This window comes from Phoenix dactylifera, chromosome 16 (genome assembly GCF_051530095.1).
Source record: "Phoenix dactylifera cultivar Ajwa chromosome 16, Ajwa_hap1_PhDact_Kaust_v1.1, whole genome shotgun sequence".
Lineage (NCBI taxonomy): Eukaryota > Viridiplantae > Streptophyta > Magnoliopsida > Arecales > Arecaceae > Phoenix > Phoenix dactylifera.
The window spans coordinates 3,120,725-3,147,886 of NC_143205.1; the positions used below are offsets into that span (position 1 = coordinate 3,120,725).

Consider the following 27,162-nt stretch of genomic DNA (forward strand, 5'->3'; position numbering starts at 1 on the left):
ACAATGAAACAACACAGCGAAGAAGAATCCTCTCATAAGAAAAAGGTAATAGCCCTCAAATCTACTTCTTCTAACAAAGATTTATCTTGCAGTAGCTGCAGCGAAGAAGAAGAGAATGAGGGAGATGATGATGAGGCTCTTCTCGTGCGAAAGTTCATCAACTGGAAGAAGTCCTTTCATCAGAGAAGAGGTCCCTCAAGTTCCTGCAACAAGGATAAAAGTAAGGAACAGAAAAATAAAGGAATCAGATGCTATGAATGCAAGAAGACGGGACATTTCAGAGTTGACTGTCCCTTGCTTAAGAAGGGTAGCAAATATAAGAAAAAGAAAGTCCTCGTCTCCACTCTGTCGGACTCCGATTCATCATCATCATCATCGGATGAGGAACAAGAGGAAAAGGCCAACTTCTGCTTCATGGCGAATGAAAATGAGGTAACATCTGAAACGCATTTAGATTTTACCTTTGATGAATTGTATGATGCGTTTAATGAATTAATGGATGAATATAAGACAATAAATCTTAAGAATAAAGAGCTAAAACTAACCAATCAATCTCACCTCCATAAATACAATAAATTAATTAAGAATAAGGATTTTATCATTAAAGAAAATTTAGAACTTAAAACAAGCAACCAAATGTTAATTAAAAAACTAATACTTTAATTAAAGATAATGAAAAACTAGTCAAGGAAATTTCAGAACTTAAAAACGATAAACAAACTATAAGAGATAATCTCATAAAAGACTTAAACATACTAAAAACAGAAAAACAAAAGCTAACAAAAGAACTTGAAAAATACAAACCTTTCGTTGAAAAGTTTACATATAGTTCTGAAAAATTGGAAATCATACTTAATAATCAACGAGCTGTGTTTAATAGAGCTGGTTTAGGATATAAACCTAAGAATAAGCAAAAGCTCCTTAGTAACTTTTTTGTGAAAGCAGGGAAAAGTAAAATTAAGAATATAACATGTTTTTGCTGTGGAAAAGTAGGACATAAAGCTAATGTATGTGACCATAGGAAAATGGGAGCTGGAAGAAAAATTAAAAAGGGGTGGGTTCCAAAAGGAACCAACTTTACTAACCTTGAAGGACCCAAGAAAACTTGGGTACCTAAAATTGTATGATCTCTTTGTGTAGGAGTGTCTTGCAGCCAAAGTCGACAAAAACTGTTGGTACTTGGATAGTGGCTGCTCAAGACACATGACGGGTGACAAGGAGCAATTCTTCACCCTAGAGCCAAAAAAGGGAGGTGCTGTGACATCTGGAGACAATAACTAAGGTCACATCGTTGGTATAGGTAAAGTACAAATCACCTCCTCAACCTTTGTTGATAATGTACGATTTGTAGATGGTCTTAAGCATAACTTACTTAGCATAAGTCAATTATGTGATAGAGGTTTTGATGTTCTGTTTAAGCCAACCCTATGCATCATAACCAACTCAATTGACAATAGCTTAGTATTCAAAGGAATAAGACGTGGAAATGTGTACGTAGTAGATCTTAAAGATCTTGCCAAAAATAACCCTTGCTTAGTAGCTAGTGATACTAAGGTTAATGATGCAAGTTGGTTATGGCACCGTAAGTTAGGTTATGCAAGTATGGATACAATATCAAAACTGGTTAAAAGAGATTCTGTATAGGTTTGCCAAAACTAAAATTTGAGAAAAATAAAATTTGTGAAGTATGTCAATATGGCAAACAATCTAGGAGCCCTTTTAAATTCATAAACTGTGTCACTACTACTAGACCCCTTGAACTACTACACATGGATCTATTTGGACCAACTAGAACCTCAAGTCTTGGTGGAAACAAGTATGTTCTTGTCATTGTAGATGATTTTTTTAGATATACATGGGTCATATTCTTAGCTCATAAAGATGAAGCATTTTCAGTATTTAAGAAATTTCATAAGGAAAATACTAATTCAAGAAATGCTTCAGTTATAGCTATTAGGAGTGATCATGGAACGGAATTTGAAAATCATCTATTTGACGAATTTTGTAGTAAAAAGGGGATAACTCATAATTTCTCTGCACTTAGGACACCACAACAAAATGGAGTTGTAGAAAGAAAGAATAGAACGCTAGAGGAAATGGCTAGAACCATATTGTGTGAAAGTAACCTCCTTAAGTACTTTTGGGGAGAAGCCATTAATACATCATGTCATATACTAAATAGAGTTTTATTGAGACCCATTATAAAGAAAACACTTTATGAACTTTGGAGAAATAGAAAGCCCAAAGTAAACTATTTTCATGTTTTTGGATGTAGGTGTTTCATTCATAATAATGGCAAGGATAACTTAGGTAAATTTGATTCTAAATCTGATGAAGATATCTTTTTGGGATATTCTACATCAAGTAAAGCTTATAGAGTATTTAACAAAAGAACCCTTGTTATTGAAGAGTCTATACATGTTGTTTTTGATGATACTAATGATATCTCTTCTAGCAAGAAAGTAGCTCTTGATGATGATGCAGAAATTCTTGAAGAAAAGATTGATGAGATGACATTACAAGAAGATGAACCAAAGCTAATTGAAGAAGCATCAACAAGTCAAGAGGTAATTGTTGATCATGGGCTGACTAAATTTGGAGGTATGCTCATGGTCATCCTAAGGAATTAATTTTAGATGATCCTTCTCAACCTGTTAGAACTAGAGCATCTCTTAGGAACTTAAATAATCATCTAGCATTTGTCTCACACTTTGAACCTAAAAACATAGAAGAAGCTGAAAATGATGCAAATTGGATAAATACAGTGCAAGAAGAGCTAAACCAATTCACTAGAAACAAGGTATGGAACCTAGTTGAACGACCCACTAAATACTCAATAATAGGAACTAAATGGATATATAAAAATAAACTTGATGAAAATGGAATCGTGATTAGGAATAATGCTAGACTAGTAGCAAAGGGCTATAATCAAGAGGAAGGTATAGACTTTGATGAAACTTTTGCTCCTGTAGCTAGACTTAAAGCAATTAGATTGTTACTAGCATTTGCATGCTCTAAAGATTTCAAATTATTTCAAATGGATGTAAAAAGTGCCTTTTTGAATGGGTATATTAATGAGGAGGTGTATGTAGAACAACCTCCTGGTTTTGAAAATCATCAATACCCCAATCATGTTTATAAACTAAACAAAGCACTTTATGGTTTGAAACAAGCTCCTAGAGCATAGTATGAAAGACTTAACAAATTTCTGTTAGACCATGAATTCTCTAGAGGGAACGTTGATACTACACTGTTTTTAAAGAAGAAAAACAAAGATATGTAAGTAGTTCAGATTTATGTAGATGATATTATTTTCGGTGCTACTAACAATCGCCTCTGCGAAGAATTTGCTGACCTAATGCAGAGTGAATTTGAAATGAGTATGATGGGAGAGCTGAACTATTTTCTTAGGCTCCAAATCAAACAATCTAAAGAAGGCATCTTCATCTGTCAAGCAAAATACATCAAGGAGATGCTTAAGAAGTTTAATATGGAAGGAAACAAGTCAATCAGCACACCCATGAGTTCATCATGCAAACTAGACAAAGATGAATCAGGTAAATCAGTAGATCAAAAGATGTATAGAGGAATGATAGGATCTTTATTATATCTTACTGCAAGTAGACCTGATATCATGTTTAGTGTATGCACGTGTGCTAGATATCAATCTAATCCTAAGGAATCACACTTAATTACTGTTAAGAGAATCTTTAAATACCTAATAGGAACAAAAACCATAGGTTTATGGTACTCTAAAGATTCGAGCATAAACTTAATAGGATATACTGATTCAGACTTCGTTGGTTGCAAACTTGATAGAAAAAGCACCAGCGGGTCATGTCAATTCTTAGGAGAAAACTTAATCTCTTGGTTTAGCAAGAAACAAAACTCGGTTGCACTATCTACGGCTGAAACCGAATATATTGCTGCCGGGAGTTGTTGTGCTCAAATCTTGTGGATTAAACAACAACTTGAAGATTATGGCATTAAACAAGATAAAATTTCCATTAACTATGATAATACAAGTGCCATTAATCTAACTAAAAATCCAATTCAGCATTCAAAAACTAAACACATTAAGATAAGACATCACTTCATAAGAGATCATGTACTGAATTGTGATGTGACACTTTAATTTTTTTGTACTGATGATCAACTTGCTGATATCTTCACAAAACCTTTGAGTGAAGATCGATTTTGCATACTTAGAAGAGGGTTAGGAGTGATTGATCCATTCTAGTGATACTCTCCTCTAGTTCATAGATTTTGAGGATTAGTTTATGTTGGACATAGAATTTCTTATCTATGATCATCAAATCAGTTCTTAAATCCTAGATAAGCCCATAACTCTCTCTTTTGGCACGAAAATAACAATATTTTTGGTTGTGTGCCAGAGTTCGAGTCGACTCGGACACATTTTAGAGTCGGCTCATGGGGGAGTCGACTCGCACATATTTGGGAGTCGACTCGCGGTCGAGTCGACTCGCGACTTACCGGAGTCGACTCGAGGTCGGGAATCCGATTTTTAACCCTAATCGAAACGTTTATTCCTTACTTCTATTCACAGCCGACACTGTTCCAAAATCCTAGAGCCGTCTCCGAACTCGTCTCCGACCCATTCTAGATCTTCTCCGTCGAGTTTTCCTCCTATTTTCCGTGTCCTTCCCCGTCTTTAGGTCAAAATGCCTAGGAAGGTCCTTGTCCCGAGCCGAAAGAGACCCGTCTCCACGAGTGGGGCCGAGCGACGGTCCAAGGCTCGGAACGAACCGGCGAGGCCACCACCTCCGGTTCCTTCCCCGCCTAGGCCGGTTCCCTCGCGCTCATGCGCCGGGAAGGTTGTCTCTACCGGGAGGCAAGTCAACTTTGACTTCTTCTCCCGGGAAGGGTTCAACCTAGGGCATCATCTTAGGGCCCAGGGTTTAGAGTTTTTCTGCACACTTGACCTCCCTACCTATCCAGGGTTAGTTAGGGAATTCTATGGTACTGTCGCACGGGTTAGCGGGGGTATCTAGGGAACTGTTTTGGGTGTCCCTATTTTCATCTCGGAGGACTTCATTGCTCGAGTCCTCCATCTCTCGAGTGAGGGGATTGTTCCCACACACCCCTCCGATAGGACAGAGGCCCTTACGGCTATTTTAGGGAGTCCACCTCTGCCCCCCATAGAGGAGGTGTTCGCAAATCAGCTTTCGGCTGAAATGCGGCTTCTCCTTAGTATCATCTCTAGGACTCTCTTCCCAAAGACTGGTAGGTTTGACTTTATTTCCGAGAGAGACCTAGCCTTGATGTTCTACCTCCTCCAAGACACTCCCATCAACTTTCCAAAACTCATCTACAAATACCTTTGTGAACCCCTAGACAAACCTAGGCTGAGTCTCCCTTACGGTATGTTATTCACTCTGATATTTAGATAGTTAGAGGTTCCTATCCCTGAGGGGGAACCCTCTCGCTCACTGCGTTTTACAGATCGCATGGGTGAGGGGACCTTTCACCGGATGGGATTCCACAAGGTAGGGGGAGTCTGGGTTAGGAAATCATCCACATCCACATCTACACCTTCTGACCCTACCACTCATCACTCACCCAGTCCCGATCATGATTAGGACCATGACATAGCTCCTCCCACTTTTCCCTCCACCTCTGCTCCTACCTATACTGAGCCTTCCACCTCCACTGCCCCACCTTCTCAGCAGCAACCCCTGGAGGTTCGGATATCTTCTGAGCAGCTCCGAGAGTTGCGGCAGGAGATAGTGAGGAAACTGAGAGATGATCTACTGAGGGAGCTCCGAGGTCCTCAGAGTGCTCCCTCCACCGAGCTAGTTCCCTCCTTAGCAGCCGTGACAGAGATGGTTGCAAATCTGAAGGAGGAGATATTCAATATTCGAAGCCTAGTTCAAGCTCAATACTGGAACATAAGTGACGTCAAGGACGACACAAGGAAGATGCGAGACAGCATCAGACATGAGCTAGGCAACCAGAGTCAGGGTGCAGAGCGGCTAGCCAATGCACTGATCTTCAAGCTTGACACCCTCCAGGAGAGTGTGAACAACATTTCCTCGACTCAGTCTAGAACCACCTCGGAGATTCTCGAACAACTAGGGAACATCAATGAGGGGTTAAGCATGGTCATCAAACACACTAGACTAAGTAAGGAAGCCACATCCTCCACTACAAAGAAGAATTAGTGTATTTGTATCTGTTTTTGTGATGTACAGTCCCTTGAGGACTTCTTTTGATATGTGTTCACACTTGTACTCAAATTTGAATTTAATACAATAAGTAGAAATTTCCTTTCAAAATTGTGCATTCTTGAGTGCTTGTACTTTTCTGTGCTTTTCTGTCTTTTTGCTATGATGACAAAAAGAGGGAGAAAATATATTGAATGGAAATGTAAAGGGAATCACTAAAAAGAAAATTCTTAAAGCAAAAAGTAATTTGTTCTTAGTGGATTCGATACCTCGAGGCTCATTATCTCTCTGTTGGGGCTCCTAAAGGAGTAATCTCCAGAATCTATTCAAGGGATATTCGAAGATTAGTTGAATCATACTCAAGAACAAATTGTCAGATTTTTCCTCTAAACAAAATTGAATGCATATGTTGAGGGGGAGAATCTGAAATTTTAAGAAAGCAAATTCATTAAAACACATATAAGCCAAACAATTGATTGCATGACATGAAGGCTTATATAATTCCAAATGAAAGGGGGAGCTTTAACTTCAGGATTTACTGTTTCACACCTTTCAATTTTGGATAAATTAAATGACTAGACACTTGAATTCATTTCAAAACTTTATTATAAATCTCCTTTTGGTTGAGCAATTCACTTTACAAATACTCAATGTTTTGTCATCATCAAAAAGGGGGAGATTGTGGAGTGATTGATTATAACCCTATTTGATTTTGATGAGCTCAAAGCATTTGAGTATATCTTATGTTATACTAATGAATTCAATCTAGTGTTTCAGCCAAATATTTGTGAATTTATGTTTAATTGTCTCTAGCTTTGGTTCAATACATTTTGGCTAAGTATGGAACTCAGTTTGAACCAAAGTCTGAAACTCGAGTCGACTCCGAAAGATTTCGAGTCGACTCCAAGTGTTTCAGACGTTCTGGCACAGGCTCGAGTCGACTCCGGCACATTGCGAGTCGACTCCGACTGAGAACAGACAGCAGGACAGAAAGATGAATCTCAGACCCTGTCACCGAGTCGACTCCTGAAGAATTCGAGTCGACTCCGATGCTTGCCGAGTCGACCCCCGATAGTTTCGAGTCGACTCCAAGGAGTAACAGACAGAAAGACAAAGAAGTTGTTTTGGACTCTGAGAGCCGAGTCGACTCCAGAAGAACTCGAGTCGACTCCGACGGTTGGCGAGTCGACTCCTAAAGAAGCAAGAGTCGACTCTCAGAGGAATGCAAGACTAAAAGTCAGAGAGCCAACTTCGGTGTCTAAGAGCCGAGTCGACTCCAGCAAAGTCCGAGTCGACTCCGAGGCAGTTCAACTCCAAAGACAGAAGACCAGTTTTTCGGTGTCTGAGAGCCGAGTCGACTCCAGCAAAGTGTGAGTCGACTCCGAGGCAGTTCAACTCCAAAGACAGAAGACCAGTTTTTCTGGCTCTGAGAGCCGAGTCGACTCCAAGAGAATCCGAGTCGACTCGAGGAAGTAAACCCGAAAGAAAGATCTTTGGATTCCTGAAAAATGAGTCGTCTCCAGAAGGGAGAGTCATCTTCGGACATTGGCGAGTCGACTCCAGGTTTGGCCGAGTCGACTCCAGAACGGGACAGCACTTTATTTCAAATTTTGAACAGTGGGCGAGTCGTCTCCAGTAAAGCATGAGTCGGCTCCAGCAACAGCCGAGTCGACTCCAGATCGAGCGAGTCGACTCCGATCCCAACGGACACTGTGTCAGGAGTTGCAGATTGTGCAGAACGGCACTAAAAGTGTATCTAACGGCTAGTTTTCGATGGAGATTGCTTAAATAGCTAGAGTAAATAGTAATAGAGGAAGGAGAGAGACACTCCATTCAAAGCAAAAGAGATTTCCACCTACCAAAGCTTATAAAGAGTAAATACAAGTGAAAGAAGGACAAGTGCATTAAAAAGTCTATCCTCCAAACGTCTTCCTCGCATTCAAGGCTTCCCTTCTGACAGCAAATCTTCAGCACACTCAAGAGGAGTTGCAGAGTTTGACAAGCCCCCTTCTTCACATTCAAAAATCTGTTTGAGGGCTTCTAACTCTTCTTTATTCATATCATTTATATTTGCTTTTCAAGAAGCTATCCTTGTACTCTTTTCAAACTGCTTTTCTTACTTGATTCAATCAGGGGATTGAATCAAGGGTGTTAAGGTTGGTTGGTGAGCCGAGGGTAAAACCAACGTGTAAGGGTTCGATTGTGATCCCGGAAAAACAATCGGGTGGTTCTAGTCGGTGAGCCTGTGAAAACCGACCGAGTTCGTTGTGATCTCGTAAAACAACAAGTTGGGTTGTGAGCTTGTAAAACAACCGGCTGTAATCCGAGGGATTATAGTGAACTCCCAAGTGAAGCTCGGGGAGTGGACGTAGGAGCAAGGGTTAGCTCCGAACCACTATAAAATCTCTTGTGTTTGTGATTGTTTAATTGTCTCTCCCATTCCCTTCATCCACTGCATATAGTAAACTAATTAATCCACTTGCAATAAAGTTTAATTAGTTACTCATTAAGTTTTAATTTGCAATTATTACTTAAAACCCAATTCACTCCCCCCCCTCTTGGGTTGTCTTCTTGGGCAACATTTTGTACTTATCAAAATCAATCCATTGGGTCAACACTACAACATTCAATTTTTATACATACTGCAATTGATGGTATAAATAGTTACAAATAGAAAACAAATAACCCATAGTTTATTAATGCGAAGAAATACCCAAACGTAGATCAAAAAAAAATCTGTAAATAACGTTCTTTGTTCGTTTTTTATTAAAATTTTGAGATCCTGATGTGAAGTCACGCCTTTAGGTATGTCAGATTGTCAAAATTGTCTTCAAATTTTTGGTAAACTTCCAAAGCAATATTCTGAACATGATTCTTGTTAGGTTTTATATGTAAGTCATTTGGAATTTTAATCCAACTTGCTTCTTCCTCTTTTTCCAAAATAATAGCGGGTTATTTTCAATCACCAGTATCCAAAATCCATTTGCCAAAGCTAACTATTGAATTTTTGATTCATTATCTAAATTGTTATTCAATAATATCATATTTCTTTTCAATACAAAACTTTTGCGGTGCTTCCATAAATACAATTGACTAATCGATGCATCAACTATGTCCGCCCCACTACCCCAACAACAACAGGAATAATTTATCTAAGCCCCCCTCCAAGAAGTACAGTTTTTCCATCAAATTGTTTTTCGTTCTTTTTTGAATCTTCTATTTTCAAAGTATCTCTCAAAACTTTATCAAGAGCTTCAGAACAATTTTCATGATTCATAGAAGCTTCATCCCAAACTATTAAACTTGTACATTCGATCAATTTTGGAAGCTAGGCTTCCCTTTTTATTTCATATTTTGAGCATTTATTATCTTGAATGTAGTGTTGGTCTTCCAAGCAATAAAATCGATGCAATTCCTAAAGAAGCAACAGTTAGAACAATTTATATTTTGGAACGAATTTTGGAAATAATCATTTGCCAAATATAGGTTCTGTCAGTTCCTCTGTGACTATAAACAAAAAATAATTCACCTTTAGGATTATTTACTGCATTCAAAACTTCATTGTAAACAATTCTTTGTTCCTTATTTAAACCTTCGAATAGCTTTGAGTGCTTCTTTTGCAATTCGCAGGCATTATAATCCAACTCTTCTCTTAATAATTTGTTATTTATTTCCCATAACTGTTCTATGAGTCGTTGATAGATTGTACTTAGAGAGAGAACTGTAATTTCTGTTGAATAATTTTTCTAATTCAAGTAGGACATGATTTTTTGATTGCAATTATAGAACTTGTAGGTTAGAACCCCTATAACTTTTCTTAATCCAGAAATGATGTCATCTGTGAATATCTTCAAATATATTTCCAATAATTTAATCAAATTAGCTACTCCATAATAGATAATCAAAGTCTTACCAATTGAAGTTCTGTTTACTGCTTCATGCCATTCCTTATCATCACCTAATAAACCAAGCACATTACATGCAGATTGGAATGTGGGATGAACAGCATCATTCACAGTTTTGATCTCATCATAATTTCTTGGTCCTTTTTTATCATGTTCAAAAGTAATCTCAAATAATATAATTCACTGAAATTGGAATGAATATAAACAACTCTGCTAATTTTCTTTTTTTTTTTGTTGTTTCTTTATAGTCCAAATTTTATCTCTATGATTCCATATTTATTTTGTAGGAATTTATGAATAAGTTAGCTTACGTGCGCCTTTGAGAACTTTATTATTTTGCACCCATTCAGGGAACATAGTTTTTTCCACATTGTTTTTTTTTTGGAACGAATGCCAAACTTTAAGTTTTATGATAAGCAGCTATGTTCATATATGGTATATGAACAACCAATTGCTCAACTGTTAGCTCTCTAAAGTGTATATCAAATTGAAATAATCTCCAAATTTTTATATGCATATAAAAACTGAAATAAATTTTTATGTCATTAACTGCTTCATATCACTATTCTACTAGTATCATTGTTGATTAGTACATTTTCTATTATTACAGCTTTTATTCTATCAGAACCTTATTAACATACTTGAATAAATATTTAATCATCCTCGATTTATTGTACCATTTAACAATAATATATGCTTGGTATCATTTAACCAAATCTAGGTCATAAGGAACAACAAATATGTTATCAAGTTCAACACCATTTCTAACAACTCGACATTCATCAGTTTTTCTTTCATAGATTGCATATCCGTTATCATTAATTGTTGTTTCACTCAGATTTTTTTTTTGGATAGGACGCCTCCCTTGCGGATGGAACTTATATCTTGACATTATGTTACACGCCGCTCATTCCTTTGCCCATCCCTCAAGATGCATCTCTCTTTCTTCCTCTCCCCTGCTCCAAGCCAAAATATTTCCTATTTATTTATGCAAGATTTGTGTTTATTTCCACAGTCTAGATATTTGCTATATGAGGGTTAGCGTTTATCATGGACGCCTGGTACTTATTCCTATAAAGATAATGTTAACTCTCAATAGATTAGTGTTTATTTTTAAGCACTTAGGATTTCCTCATAGCAAGTGGCCTGTTTATTTCTACAATGTTCATGTTTATTCTTGTAGATTAGGTGTTTATCATTTTGGAGTTAGTATTTATCTTAAAGAGCGAGTGTGTGTGGGTGGTATGCATCCGGAAGGATGGGCACAGTTGTGGGTGGCCTGTCCTATCCCATCCCATTAATTATTTCTTTTTTTATGCAATGGACTGGCTGTTTGAATGCCTCAACATCTGCATCGATCGAACAGCAGCAAAGGCGACTGGATCGGGAGTCGGAACTTGGCTATACTCGAGTGTAGCCTAGTCCATCTCTCTCTCTCTCTCTCTATATATATATATATATATATATTTGAATGTACATGTATATATTATTAGCAGTATTAGTCTGTCGGTTCTCCATCTCAAGTGATTGTATATAGAGCTTTGAACGAACAACGCTCAATCACACGAGTACTTTTGATATATAACAAAGATACACATATGCCACTGACCAATGAAACTAGCATGCAAAACTAAACAAGTGACCCGCGCAGCTCAATTTGCAAAAGCTCAAGTAAAGATGAGCTCAAACTAGGCCCTACTAAAGGTCGTTGACCCATGCTTGAACGTGATTCATAGACTCAAAACTAATTTTAAATTAAGCGGGAAATAAGCCCAACTCAATCAAGCTGGACCCATTAAGGCTCAAAAATAAAGTTTGAGAAGGAACACCCAAGAGCAGAACTGAGTTTAATGTTACAACAGATTTGGACCAAATCTCTCTTAACAGGTTATCTGGGCTCATATATTTCTAGAAATTAGAATTGAATTTGCCCTCAAATTTATATAGATATAATGATCATAAGAGTATATTTGATTGCTTTGAAAAGGCTCTCCAAAACTAAGTTTCTGAAAAAAAAAAATGAATTTTTCAACTATTTAGAAAAGAGAGAAACTAGAATGATGCAGAAATGAGTCTATATATTTCTGGAAAAAAAAAAACTTTCCCATTTTCTTTTTTCAGATGCAAAGCTAACTACAATTTGCTGCAGCCAAATTCGACCTGATGATTTTCTTACCTTCTGCTTTCTCCGGCGAATAATTGCTAGCCCTGACATTATTCTATGGCCTTTCCTCTAGTATAAATATATGAGGAGAATGTTCTATAAATTCAACCTTTTATACGACCACATACTGGATACTTGCATCACACTTTCCAACCTCAAGAATATTTATAATGTCATAACCAATTAATCTTTATCTAATATTAAATTAGCATAACAGAAATTGCAACTATGGCATCAGTTGATATTTGTGATGGTCCTAGTTATTTAAATCTATTTGATGAATATGAAATCATAAACCATTTTCTTGGATGCTAAGCCCAAAAATGGAACAAAATCCAAGTACATGCAGCAATTTTTATTTGGCTAAAGCTTACATTCATAGGTGAGAGCACAAGCATCGATTTCCTGATTAAATGGACCATCAGAAAACTTTGCACATTATTCGATCAGTAGAGCCAATGATTGCGACCACATACATTCATACATACATGCCCCCTATCAGCTTCCTCAAAATATTACAAGGCTGCAACCTCCACAGCAAGGAGGGTTCTATTTGTTGACATAAACTAAATGCTTTTGACCCAGGGAATCTATGACCTTTCCTTCTATCAGGGGTGACAACAGACAAGAAGAACCCTCAAAATGAAGATTAGAAATTTCAGAAAAAATAAGAAATCTTGCAGCACCAAAAGAAAATCCCCTAGCAAAATAATTAAATTTGAGAAATAAGATAAATCAAGTGGCAGGTTTACTTTCTTTTCCCCCTCTCATGCAATCCAACATACAGAACGACAGGCTTTTGAACAAAATGATTTGAGACTGCTACGTTAACTAAAGAATTAGCAGCTCCCATCTGTTTCAAGCAGGCCTGGCACATGCCTAAACTCCCACGAGTTACAAGCCGAATGCTAACAGCAGCACCTCAAGAAACATAACTGACTCGAAAAACTTGAGTACCTAAATAAAGTCATACAGCTCTGGTACAGGGAAATCAACGTCTTCGCATGCCTCTTCCACCACGACCACGAAGGGCTGCTCCACGACCCCGGCCCGCCATTGCATTGGCAGCAGCTTCACCTTGTGCACTCTCCGACTGGTATCATGCAATCAGCATATACACAAATTAGTAAATAATCCTTTCAAACAAAATACATGAGACTACTTAAGAGAGAGAATTACAAGAACCGAAAACAACATTGGCCCTGCGGTTCCTGGACTACGGCAAAGAAACTAATCCACAATATTCTTTTGAGATTTCGACAGATTAGTCCATATTTTTACTCTGAAAAAAGAAGAGCTAATCCATTTTTACAAGCTCAAAGCTCAGATAGCCCTATTTTAAATTAAAGACAACAAACCCTATTACTTAATGAATGGGACAAAATAAACCTGGTGGTTTAACTTCCAAGTAACTTCATTGGACTCGTTTTCCTAGATGACTATTATACCTTTAGAACCTCTTTGGAAAGGGCAGGATCTGCCAAGACTGCCTGGTTTCACATCCTAAATACTACAAACCCAGAGCAAATGGGAATAGTTTTTTTGGTTCACAAGGCAAGCAAGTTCAAATCAGTGCAGGAATGCAATATCCTGAATGACTAAAAATAAAAAACTCAAGCCATTTTTTGATCCCACGATCATCGGATCTCATCTCCTCTCGTTTTGCCCTTGGTCCCTCTCTCTCTACCTTGGTGTTCCCATTCTCCACTATCCCTCAACCGATCCTGCTACCGGTCAGGCACTAGCAGGCCACAGACCTCTCTCTCTCTCTCCACCACAACCACTGCCAATGACCACTGACAGCAGGCCCTCTCCACCTCCCCCTCTCCCTCTCACAAATCCCCAGTAATTTTGTGTTGGTTTTGGGTACTGTTTTTCACCACTGTTTGATTTTGGTGAAGGAGATAAGTTTTTTTTTTCTTTGGATTCCTCTATGCAGTCAAGCCCAATAAAATTCGATCTTTATTTGGATCCATGGCAAGATTAAGGAGAAGTTAGGTCTGTTTTTTTTTTCCTTTTTAAATGCGGCACGCCCATTCACCTACTTGTCTATTTTCCTAGTTTTCTAACATAGAGATTATCTTTGTATTGATTCAACAAATTTCGTCTATTTTCCTAGTTCGGTCTTCTTTTACCTAAATCAGAAACCGGCAGTCTATTATATTAGCATGCCTATGATGGGTTTGAAGTAATGCCAAACGCTCCATCAGGACTGCAAATTCCTCTCAAGAACCAATTCCTAAGATATTTGAGACCTTGATGTTTGCTTTTACTTTTTTGATTCTACTATAGGTTTAGCATGTTGATTTATTTACACCTATAATTTTTGTTGCAGGTTTTGCTACAGTCAATCTGATTATACCTTTCCTTCTCCTGCCCATTCATATCTTGATATAATATTTGACCTAGTCCTGACACCCAGTTCATAAATTGTCAACTGCTAAGTTATTGTCTACTAACAGCCAACTTCTCTATCTCATATCTTATGGTCTATAATGAAGGATAAGAATCCAACTATTCGACAACTGAAGTCTTTGAACTTTGAAAACTTGTTTGGGTTTTGGTTTCGGAAATTCTGGTTTTGGGCAAAAAAATGATGAAAAAATTAAAAGAATTTCAAAATATATAAGGAAAACAAAGTTATAGCAACTTATTATATAACATTTTAGAGTATTATGTGTTATAGAGGTTCTTTATTTTTGTCAACTTTCCTTGAAGTGTAATATTGTATATAAGTGAAACTGTAAATGCGTGTCCAATCCACCACCTCCCTTTGGTCCATCAAGAAAGCCTGCTGTCTCTTGTGCTTCTGGAACGGGAATTCTTGTTTCAGTTGCAACAAGTATCCTCCTGGAATGTCTCTTTCATTCGAGCCACATTTCTCATTAATAATCACCAACAAGATTGAAGTTCATTTCTGTCCACACCATTCAATGCATGTTATTCATAATTTGGGAGGGGAGCTGAAGAATGGATCATCTCCAGAACATATGTTATATCAGCAGTGGCTGACAGTGAAATATTTGACTTCACTGCAAAACAAAGACTAAAATCCACTACAACTTGACTTGGCATGAGATAAAATAAACTCAACTCTTAACTCTATTTTAGCTAATGCTAGACTATGGACTTTGTGACAAAGTTTGAGATGGGCTCAGTGACATGTTGAGTATGCTACCATTTTTGAGTCAGGAAGACCCTATTAGACAAACTCTAGGGGTGGCAATCGGGTCGGGTTAGACATAAACGGGTCGGGTCATATGCAGGTCGGGTCAGAAAATCATAAACATGAACCCCATCTGTTTATTAAACAGGTCCGGAATTACAACCTGAACCCGACCTGTTTATTAAACAGATAACCCGACCCGACCTGTTTAACCTGTTTAATAGACCTGACCCATTTAATCTAGTCCATCTAATATAATTTCTCTTCCAGGGCCCCTAACCTAGTCTTCTACCCCATAAAAATAGAGGATGGGGTTCGTGGAGTTGGAGTTGTTAAGAGCGAGGAGGAAATCGCAGGACCAGAAGGCGACGGCGGATGAGCAGCGAAATAGTCGGAAATCCGGCACCCAGTACCAGAAGTGGCAGTGCAAGACTTATAGGGTTTGATGCCGGGGTTGGGACAGGAATATGGAGGGGGCCAGCCGGCCAGCGGGGGCCATAAGAGGGATCAAAACAATGAGATTTTTAAAACCAGAGGGTCGCAAATTCATTACTAAAAAAATATAAAAAGCAAACAGGAAAGGGATCGATCCGTCCCGTTGTACGGGACCTTCCGATGATGCCATTCACCATCACCACTAGATGCGTCGGGATCCTCTACTCCCCTTCCCTGCCTCCTCCTTTGTCTACCCTCTGATCTCCACCGTCAACCATCGCCGGCGGATCGCAGGCCGGTTTGAAGCAACTCGGCCGTCGGAGGTAAGCCGAGTACCTCCTTCCCTTCCTCCTGCTCAGCTCCCCCCCCCCACGGCCTCTCCTCCTCCTCCTCCTCGTGCGGCCGGAGCCATCTCGAGACTTCGATCTCTAACCTTCTCGTTGGATCGATTGGTCTTGGGAGGGGTTTTGTGGAAGGGAATTAGGGGTTTTGCCGGATCATTGGATCTCTGACCAGTTTCCATCTAGATTCTAAAACATCATCTCCTCTCTCTCTCTCTCTCTCTCGCTCGCTCTCTCTCTCGCTATATACATGGCTTTCGCTCGCGATGGGCCTAGCGGGCCTGTAGTCCTTACCTATCAGCTCAATAGTTAAACAGGTTATACGGGTTAAACGGGTCAAAAGAGAGGTAGTGGTGCAGCAGGTGGAAAGAGGAAAGCAGACATCATTTGGTTGATGGTTGGCTGTGGGGCAATTGAGAGGGTCTCTATATTATGAGGAGAAATAACCATGTTCATCAGAACTCTAAGGGTATAACAGGTATTTATGAAGTGCAGCTAACAATATCTTTAGTTGGGCTTGGGGCTTATTTTTCAATTACAATAAATTATAATGGTTCGTTGTATTATTTTCAGAAAAGGAAAGGGGGACTACCCTTTGGTATTCAATGCAAAATAGGCGATCGCCATCACAAATTCCCTGTTCTTTTCAACTAAAATCAGATATATATCACCTATTGGGTAGGACTTAAAGTAACTGATGAATTAAGCAATGGTGAAGCTGGTGAACATCTGAGCAATGTTAATTCAATATAAAAAAGATGTATCCTCACAGTATTATGACAAAACTGACCCACATTGAATATCAGAGGAAATGAATAAAGGCAAATCACACCTAATCACAGGTCCTAACTATATAAGTTTACCTGATTACGAGATTAGGAGTACAATATAATGTATAATAGTAGAAAAGTTAGCATACAGTAAAATTAATATTGGCAATAGGCTATTTCAATCATAGCACCTCCCTAAGTCACATGAAGCTTCCAAGTCCCTTGATCAATAACTTCTTGACGTTTGAAGATTAACATGTAACATGTGCCAATTGCAAAGCGAATATAGGGATCAATCAGAATATCACATCAATGAAATTCTGAATTATCTTTCCGTTAAGCTAATTTCTTCTCTACTTGTTTGCAATGGGGTCACCGAGAAAGAAATAACTCAAAATGAAATGCCTAAAGGAAGATTAAAAATATGTATTGGTATTAGCACTATCCTGCAGCTGAGAACACTTAATAGTTATTCAAGTCTGCTCAACCAATAAGGAAACTCCTACATGACATTATAGAAGGATGTTATCGCAAAAGGCACCATTTTTTATTTAGTTTTCGGACACGCCCCCCCCCCCCCCCCCCCCCACCCCAAAAAAAAAAAAAAAAAAACACAAAGGCCTTTTATTAGCCTGCATATAAACCCAACAAAGCTTCTACATAACAGTCAAGAGAGAGAAAAATAAGACTGCACTAAACCATCTATATTCATTAAAGAACTAATACCATACGAATGGATGACAGACCCACGGCACTTAGAAAATCAAAAGAAAAGAAGGTGGTTAGGATCTAGAGTCCCTTCCCTATGGCATGCCTACGGAGCATGGACATTTGTAATGAGATGAAAATCAAAATGCGACTTTAACTTTTCCTAGAAAAGAAACACCTGGTCCAACTATTTTCCCCCTATTTAACCATACAAATATTTATCAAATCATCGATAGTTGACATAACCTCCAGCATGGGACCTGAGTAGGCTTACTAACACAAACTCCTGGAAATTTTGTTAAATAAATTCATGCATATTGATATCTTGTTACTGCATGTTTTAAAATGAGATATTAAATTTGCTATATAATTTTTCACCTTCCTGCATGGATGTCATAAAGTAGATCTAGTTTCCCCTTGCAAAGAGTTGTAGAATGAAAAATCAACAAAGAAATCTAGGGAAACTACTAAAAGCCCAGAAAGGAGTCAAAGAGTAATACATCCAGGTAGAGAATTGATATCTTTGTCAGCATTAATCACATTAGTTCATGGTTTATAATTATGCATCACTTGATATGCAGTTCCCTTGTGTTTCTTCGAATTGATGAGCAAAACAAGGTGAACGAAAAAAAGAATATAATTATAATCGCAGCAAGCGACGAAGATACAAGATTGAAAGTAAATTGCTAACTAAAAACCTAATTTTAGAAAATCAATGTATACAGATATAACTAAATTTAGCTGTAAGTCTGTAACATTAGTTAATCAAATACATAGACTCAGGAATAAAGACTAGATCTTTCATGTTCATAGAACACAAGTTTGCAATATTTATCAACAATGGTCACTAAAAAAAGTCATCAGATAACATTCCCTTTTCAGAAAGCAAGGTTACCTTTGGATTTTTAACTGTCTCGTCCACACTCAGGATAAGACAGGCAGCTTCTGTCGCAGCATTTATAGCATTAATCTGCAATTCATGTTTACAGTTACTACCAACATTACTTAACAATGTAATATGGCTATTAGGGAGCTAGGTAGAAAACACACATGATGTTTACCTTAACAACTGCAGGTTCCCATACAAAGTTAGCAAAGGAATCTGCGATGCCACCAGTGTTGATATCTACACCATAATTTGCACCTTCACCTGTCACAAGAATGTATTAGTCTATACCAGTATAAGAAAACTTTCTACTGGTGTATAAGGAAAAGGAAGAAGCTAACCAGAAGCATGTTTCTGTCTGAGCTTGTTCAGTACATCTGTTGCATCAAATCCAGCATTGTCACAAAGTTGCCGTGGAATAACCTGCACAACAGGAAAATCATTTAGAACTAATCTAAGAAAATCTAGCATGCTTCCATCCTTCACTGCATACTATAATAATATAAAATTCAGAAAGAGGATTTTTGTTTTTCTTTTTTCCTTTTGTTTTTTATTTTTGGCACATGGGGCGGGGGGCGGGGGGAGGGGGGTGGTTTGGGGAGTTGCACAGGGGAACATACGGGGAAGGTGGTGTTTGAGCCATGACTTGGTGGAGTATAATAGTAAAACTGATAATGAAAAATTACAAGCTATACCAGACCTGTTATTTAGATTCTTTAGTTTCCATATAAGCAGCATCAGAAGTTCAGAATTATTACGCAGGCATAGAAAAGACTTTTTGCCCCACTTACAATACGTTCCCAGCCAATGCAGTTGTTTGGTACAATCTTTGACACTTACAAATGATATGTTTAAGTTTCGGCTCAGGAAAGAGCAAAATGAATATTAAGTCACACCATAGTTGGTTGTGTTTCTCCAGAGGATGCATATATCAGATACATATCCAGCATTATGTGATATAATATTTTGAGCCTAATGATTTGTCAATGAAGTATAATCAAAGGTCAAGTCATAACAGCGAAAAAGAACAAACACAACACATATGCAAATCCATCTTTTGTCATGATTCAAAGCAATTAATGCTGCTCAGTTAATAATCCCCGTCAGTATCAGCTATAATATAGGGCTTAAACTAAGAACAAGGAAGAAAATGCATTGTTTTTTTTGGCTTTAGGTTGCAAGAGTTTGTTATACGATGATGGAAACGTAAAGGAGGTTATCTTTGAGTAGCAAAATTGCCAAGAGATTGTCATGATATTTGTATGATATATATCTTGCCTAAGGAATGCCAGTTCTACAGCTAGTCACTCAAAAAGAAAGGCACTTAACAGGCATTGACCTTTCCCAAGACTCACCTTCCCCAAAAAAAAATAGAATGGAGTAATTGATTACTCTAGATATTTTAAAGACTGATAGTTTATCATTATTGCCACTTGTATCTCTTTTAATTTATTTGCAAGATCTTTTTGATAATTCTTTTGACTTTACAAATTAGATATGCAGGCAAGTTTGATTAACCAACAGTTAAAACTCAAGAAATAAACACATTCACATACTCCTGAAAAAATATTTACCTAAAGCATCATAAGATTATTATAAGCCCAGAGCCTGCTTTAGGGCTAATGCATACCCCAGCACCACAAGAAACAAAGAAATGGAGCAAAGTTGATCGTGCATATTCGCAATTCATGAATGGACAAGATATTAGCGCCAACAAACTTTAGAAGGCAAAAGCAATTAGTTGAACGGAAGAAAGGACTATATGCCTACCTCAAGAGCTTTAGCATATGAATTAATAGACAATTGTGACTTTCCAGCAATTGCCCGAGCATGCTGTCTCAAATATCGGCTTATCTCCATCTGAAATAATGTCAAGAAAATTATCCTCCACGAAAACATAACAAACCATACCAGGTGGCTACAAGTAGCTTACATCTACAGCACCGCCACCGGCCACAACAGTGGAGTTCTTTAAAGCCCTTCTGACAATCATTATGGCATCATGCAGGCTTCTTTCAGCTTCCTCAATGAACTGAAACAGATTGACAACATAAACAAGTAAATGGGCCTACACTATGGTAACGAGGCTCAATTAAGTAGAGAGCAATAATATATAGCAACAAACCTGATCTGCACCACCACGGAGAACTATGGTTGCTGTCTGACCAGAAGGACAACCACTAAAGATGTTAAATCGTTCATTGCCTACTTGTTTTTCCTCAAATACTTCACAGGATCCAAGAACCTTTGGCAAAAACCAGATCACAGAAGGCACATGAGAAAGAGATGTTAAATACTAGTGTTATAATAATGAAAAATGTTAAAGCAATGTTGCTAAGGCCATCCATTAGCCAACCAAGTACCACCAACAAAGACACATCATAAACTAACACTAGAAAGGCATGAGAAAAACCTCATCAATAACGTTGTTGACAGAAGTCTGCACTGTTCCACCTGTTGCTGCAGCAACACGTTGCAGATCCTCTTCTGTTACACGACCAGCACAGAAAATATCCCTATCTGCAAAGTACTGCATAAATGCAAAACTGTTATGATCTTTGACATGCTGCATAAAGCAGTAGACTATCTCATGGGTTGATGATTCTAATCTTTTTTCTTTTCCATTTGCAATTAGGATCTCAGCAAATCTAACTCAACTGAAAGAACAGGGAAAAAAAAGGCAGAAGAAGCAATCAAAGGATTATACCTGTGTTGCAAGGTCGCCAATTGCTAATCGTGAGAGAACAATTTTTGCTGCACTTTGTACACACTTATCTAATTTGTTGTAGATGATATTCCACTCAGCATCAACAATTGATTGATATTGTATAGGGTCTGATAATCTGCAGGAAAAAAAGAGATATGATAAAAGAATAAAGAAAAAAAGAGTCAGCAAGTAATAATACCAACAAGCATACCTGATTTCTGCATTTTCTTTCTCCGATTTCAATTCTAACTCAATGTTTAACAAAAGGATTTTTGGATTCAGAAACTTTTTCGGTTGCTGCTCAAAACCAGCATAAGAAAATGTCTTCTTGAAAGCAACACCATTGACAAGAAATGAATCTCTCATGTTACCCCCAGGGACCTATAGAAAAAGGACCAAGAATTTAGAGTTTGGTATATGTCTTGACAGCTAGATCTACATTATCCATGTCTCGATTACAAAAAACATGTAATTAAATTACATTTTATTCTATTTGATTACAGAGCAATAAAACAGCATTTAAAAAAAAAAAATAGAACCACCAAACGAATACTTCCAACCGAAACAGAAGAAAACAGTTCTGCACATGAATGAAAATGAAAGACAAATTTGTCTAACTTCTACCCAACAAGAATGGCTTTCATTGTTAGATGAATTAGCAAATGGATTTGAGGGCAAATGAAGCTTTTTTCCAGTGAGTTTATTTGATAGCAACAAATGTTCACACAGACCTACCCACACAAATGTGCATGAGAATGTGCACACAGACCTACCCATGCACACAGACATACAAAGATAGAGTCATGGTGCAAAAAATACAACCTATCAGTTCCATTAACAGATACAAGCTACAGCGAAGAAACTAAAAAAGGCAGTACAGAAATTCTTGGAAGATTTATCCACAAAATCAACCTAAGCCAAATATACATCCAACTGTAAGGCATACACACAATATAAATTTAAAGATAAACCTTGTATAGTAGCCTTATCTACATGCAACACAACTCAAATCCTTAAAAAGCGATACTTGGCCTCATCATAGTCCTTTGTACCGATTTGGCTGAGGCAAGTCAAAGAATCTGAGACAAAGGACTCTGAACTAAACTCGAAACACCCTCAGAAGGGTGGTAACTTACAAGCATAGGTAGTAAATATCTGCCTTTATCTTCTTTATTGCACCCCATCATTACAAGAATACACATTGATATCATCAATCAGTGTCCTCATAACTCGAGCTCCCAAATCAATAAAGGTTCGTGGTATATTATACTTCAAAGTGATGGTTGCTGGTACTGAACTTAAGCTATATCGAAAAAAAATCAAGATTTAATGCCATAAGGACACTAATAAATAAATAAACAAAGAAACAATTTCTCAGTAATTCTTGTAAAGAGAGCATTGAACAGTGAACTGTATCCCTCAAGTTGGTCCACGTTTATACACTGCCACTTCCAAAAAAAATTAAGATAAGAAAATCCATCAACATTTTTTATCCTCACCTTTTGTTAACACAACAACGTAGCTTTTAGGTTCCGATTAAGTCAAAACTTCAAACCAAGCCTAAACCTCGAGTTGGACAAGACCATAGAGTTACAGATAACACTTAAAAATGGGAAATCCTGAAGGGCCCCAAAACACAACCCCGAAAAATCCTCTGCCCCCAAACAACCCCCCCCCCCCCCCCCCCCCCAAAAAAAAAAAAAAAGAAGGGACAAAGTCTAATCTAAAAGATTTAGAAAACAAGCAAGCACCATCACCTTCTAGTCCAATAACACCTGTAACAGCATCCTTTTGATAGAGAAGCTCCTATGAATTTTTAATAGAGAACTAAATTGGAAGGACTGGAAGACTCTGGAAGAATAAGAACTGTATGTTTTGGGCAAAGCAAAGGATTGTTGCATCGACGTTGCAGGTGAAGCTCTGGGATGCATGCTGAAGTGATTCAACTGACAAGATAAACTGAAGGATTTAGAAGATCTACAAAAAGGTATATTTTTTTGATTTTTCGATAGATAACCTCAAAAAATCCTATCTTTGTTAGCCTATTCAACCAACTATTTGAAATCCTTCCAAAAGTTTGTAAATAGTATCTATCTTCCTTTAGCAGTCTCTAATTTAACTTCAATAAGTGCAAAAGACAATGGTGCTAGCAAATGACAAGATCTTTCGCCCTCATAAAGATTATTTCTCTAAACGAAAGCAACTCAACATGATGAAACCAATATATTTGGTTATTTCACCTTACCAACAATAAATAAATAATAATAAATGTTTAGAAATTCTTGCTATTACTAAAATGATCGCAAAGTTTTTAGCAATCGCATACATCAACAGACAGGAACATAAAATAAAACACTATCAAACAAGAATAGCATTTCAAGAAGATAAGAATAACCTTCTTAATCCCAATTAAATTTAGCCTATCATCATTGCCAATAGCCATGACAGCATCAACAACCATGGATGCAAAAAACTCCTTCTCACCACCAATAAGCTTGGAGGAGAGAGTTGTAGCGGCACATTTTGCCAATAAATTTTTCTTTTCTTCAAGGCTTTTCCCTTCTATGCTAACAGCAAGTTCTTTGATTTTGTCAACCGCCTGCGACACATTATCCAGTTCGTAAGTTCACAATGTACAATTCGCAATCAATCATACAAAATTGAAAGAAAGCATAGAGATCCTGACCAAATAGGACGCAGTCCGATAACTTCGGATGAGATTTTGAGAGTGGACTCCATCCTCAATGAAAGGTTTCGCTTCCTTTAAGAACTCGCCCGCAAGAAGCACTACGGTAGTCGTTCCATCACCAACCTACATCAAATTTTCGTGTGGAAACTTAATTTAAGTCCCTAGTGTTACTTCAAAGCAGTTGGCAACAAAATCTTAATAGAGATAGAACAGCTTGTGAATAAAATTAGTTAACTAAATGGAAATACAACAAATGTTACTAACTTTAATAAATTGTTTGTCCAAAGGCTCGTTCACCTTTTTTTGTTTGTTGTTATTGACTTACAAACCAACAACATCTGCAATTACAGGAGACCTACCTTACCAAATCCAGTATAAAAGCATGAAATTTCTATCACATGCTCCATAAACAAGAAGTATATGTTTGAGTACAAGGATAAAAATGAAAATATAGAACAAAATAAGGTCATCGAAATCCAACTACGATAAAGATGCAGCTATACTGTTTCTCGGCCAGAAAGCATGTACATAACCATAACCCGTAAAAGAACCAAACTTCCTCACATAGCTGACAGACGATTCTCCCTTATTTGCCAAGTAATTTCCTGCTCATTTCTCTTTTTTTTTCCTATTTTGTACCAGTGTAACAATAGCTTCTTTCACATGTAAGAAGCAACGCTCATCAAATCAGAACTAAAAACCCCAATCGAGTAGGGAAAACAAATAAAGTTTCAATCTTTACCATCAAAACCCCAGAAAATTCCAAACTTTTCCTTCCCACTCGGTGGCATCTGTCCATTAGCACACAGAAGGGGCAAATTTCCTCCTCCTTTCTTAGTTCCAAAATTGTACCAAATGAAGATTATGAGAGCAAGAGAGTTACCTCCGAGTCCTGGGACTTGGCGATGTCGACGAGGATCTTGGAAGCCGGGTGGACGATGTCGAGGAGCTTCATGATGGTGGCGCCGTCGTTGGAGATGGTGGTGTTGCCCTTGTCATCGTGGATGAGCTTGTCCATCCCGCGAGGCCCCAGAGTGGTCCGGACGGCGTCCGCCACCGCGGTGCATGCGTTGATGTTGCTCACCACCTGCGCCTTCCCCTGGGAACTGTCCGTCCCCTCCTTCAGCAGTATGATCTGGGGTTGCTGCAACCATCGAACCAAATCCAGACCATTAGCTGATTAGCTTCTTTTCTATCTTACACCAAGAACCAAGAGAGAGAGAGGTACCAGCATCGCCGCCATTGGAGAATAGGAGGAGGAGATGGAAGGAAGGAAGAAGAAAAGGAAGAGATTTAGGTTTGGGATTGTTAGGGTTTTGGAGAGCTGAGAACAAAGAGAGGAGAGAGCAAGGGCCAAGGGGGCGGATGGGCGGATGGGCGAGAGAAGAAGGTTTCACGCGACGGAGAGCGTACGAGGGTTTTAGTTTGGTTTGTGCCATGCACGCGTTCGGGTGCGGTGCACGTACGAAATTGGTATCCCGTAGCGTGCACATCTGCGGTGTGGTACGTGGTAATTACCAGTCCAGAAGGTGGCTTTTTCTGTTCTGTGTTTCAGATGTTCATATATTAGGAAATATTTTTGTGATTTTCTAGTACAAAGCATTAGATGCATAAAGGACTCAGGTAGCGTTTTCTATTTTCAGAAACATAAAATAAAAAATTGTTTTATTTTTATTTTTTTAAAATTATAATATATTTGATATAATAAATTATTTTTAGAAATATAAATACGGTTATTACAGTGAAGGTGATGAAAAAAGCGGTGGAGATAGTAAAAACTTTAGTAGTGTAGGTGATGGGAGCACCAATCATATGATGTAAAGTAACAATAATGGTAATGTTAGTATGATGGTGAGATTGATGATAGTTATAAAGATGGAGATAGTGGTGACGATAATGGTGGTATGGTGCTCGCGGTGGTAGTAATATGGTGGAGACAGTAATGATGGTGCCCATGGCATGGTGAAGGTGGTGACAGTCTGGAGGTGATGGTGGCAGTAACAACGAGACAGAGATAATTTTATTACTTACAAATTATAGTGCATATAAAAAATAACTATTTATAAAATTATGATATTATATAAAAAAATAGATCAATAAATAAAAGTAATTATTGATTTAATCAATCCAAAATGAATTATTTATATTTTATAATTTTTTATTGAGAAAACTGATATTCATATTACCTATTATTTCATATAAAATATGAAAAAAATTGCCTAAGTCAAAAATTTAGGCAACACTTTCTGAAATTTGGACATTGGGCCTTCTACTAGTGGAAGAGAGGAACAACAAATAGGTTATATATTTTCTAGCACAAAAAAAGCATACCTAAATAACATGTCATAATGTAATCTAGTGATTTATTCATAAGTGAGGGTGCAATTTGTTAAGTATGCTTGGATCCAAAAATGAATGAAATCTATTTATAATTATCTAAAAGATGTAAAATCTAAGACTAAATTATATGTTTAGTCAATGAATTATACATAGATCTTAAAGTAAACGTATATTCCTCGATATTATTTTGGATGGGTATAGAAAAATTAAAATCAATATAAGTAAGTTAAATTCAATATATTATTGATTGGAATAATTGTTTTGGTCTCACTTGTATTATGGATAGTGGGGTGAAGAGGTGGATTCCATGAAGCTTAAGTCCTCACTTCATAGCTAGTTCGATTCAATATAATGTGACCTGCCTGAGAGAAAATGAGTGAGAGCTATTATATTCATAGCTTTTTTTCTGCTTGACCATTTTTATTAATAGATTCAAACAACTTTTCATTTAGATAACAAATCCTTGTAATCATTTGAAGTAAAAGTAGATTGAAGCCATTACATCTAATACATATGTGCATAAGCTTCATTACCGATATGTATAAAAAAAAGAGACAACAAAAGCTATCATATATGGATGTACCTATTTACACCACATCCTTGCTCCAAATAACACGTGAGAAACATGTGCTTGATTAGCTATGTGGTGGGGTGAAAACACAACTGGTATAATGAATTTTAAATGAACATCCTAATAGGAGCTAGGGTTGAAGTAATAAACATAATATAAAAGCTGATTGAGTTGCTTGGGAAATATTATGCTAAAGGCTGAATAGATAGAAGCTATTAGAGCAAACTATTATGGGGAGGCCGAGTCAAGGCTAGCAACGAGTTGGAAACGAATATAATTATCGATCTAGTGGAGC

At 37.6% G+C, this 27,162-nt stretch overlaps 1 protein-coding gene across 1 annotated transcript; it reads right to left on the reverse strand.

Moving 5' to 3' along the window:
• Window positions 1-12,955: 12,955 nt before the first annotated feature.
• On the reverse strand, window positions 12,956-25,397 carry LOC103695517 (T-complex protein 1 subunit eta). Its single transcript, XM_088712290.2, has 14 exons — window positions 25,185-25,397; window positions 24,840-25,100; window positions 23,954-24,079; window positions 23,663-23,866; window positions 21,479-21,648; window positions 21,268-21,403; window positions 20,974-21,090; window positions 20,686-20,805; window positions 20,494-20,592; window positions 20,331-20,420; window positions 18,902-18,983; window positions 18,736-18,824; window positions 18,570-18,644; window positions 12,956-13,347 (listed from the first exon to the last, which is right to left on the reverse strand). Exons 1-14 carry the CDS (start codon window positions 25,197-25,199, stop codon window positions 13,246-13,248), a joined length of 1,686 nt encoding a protein of 561 aa, XP_088568416.2. The 5' UTR covers window positions 25,200-25,397; the 3' UTR covers window positions 12,956-13,245.
• Between the last annotated feature and the right edge of the window lie 1,765 nt (window positions 25,398-27,162).

Coding starts and splice junctions, on each gene's coding strand:
- LOC103695517 (XM_088712290.2), bottom strand. Junction 23,867..23,953: donor ATCGGACTGCGTCCTATTTG/GTCAGGATCTCT, acceptor AATGTGTCGCAG/GCGGTTGACAAAATCAAAGA. Junction 20,593..20,685: donor TCCGTGGTGGTGCAGATCAG/GTTTGTTGCTAT, acceptor AATCTGTTTCAG/TTCATTGAGGAAGCTGAAAG.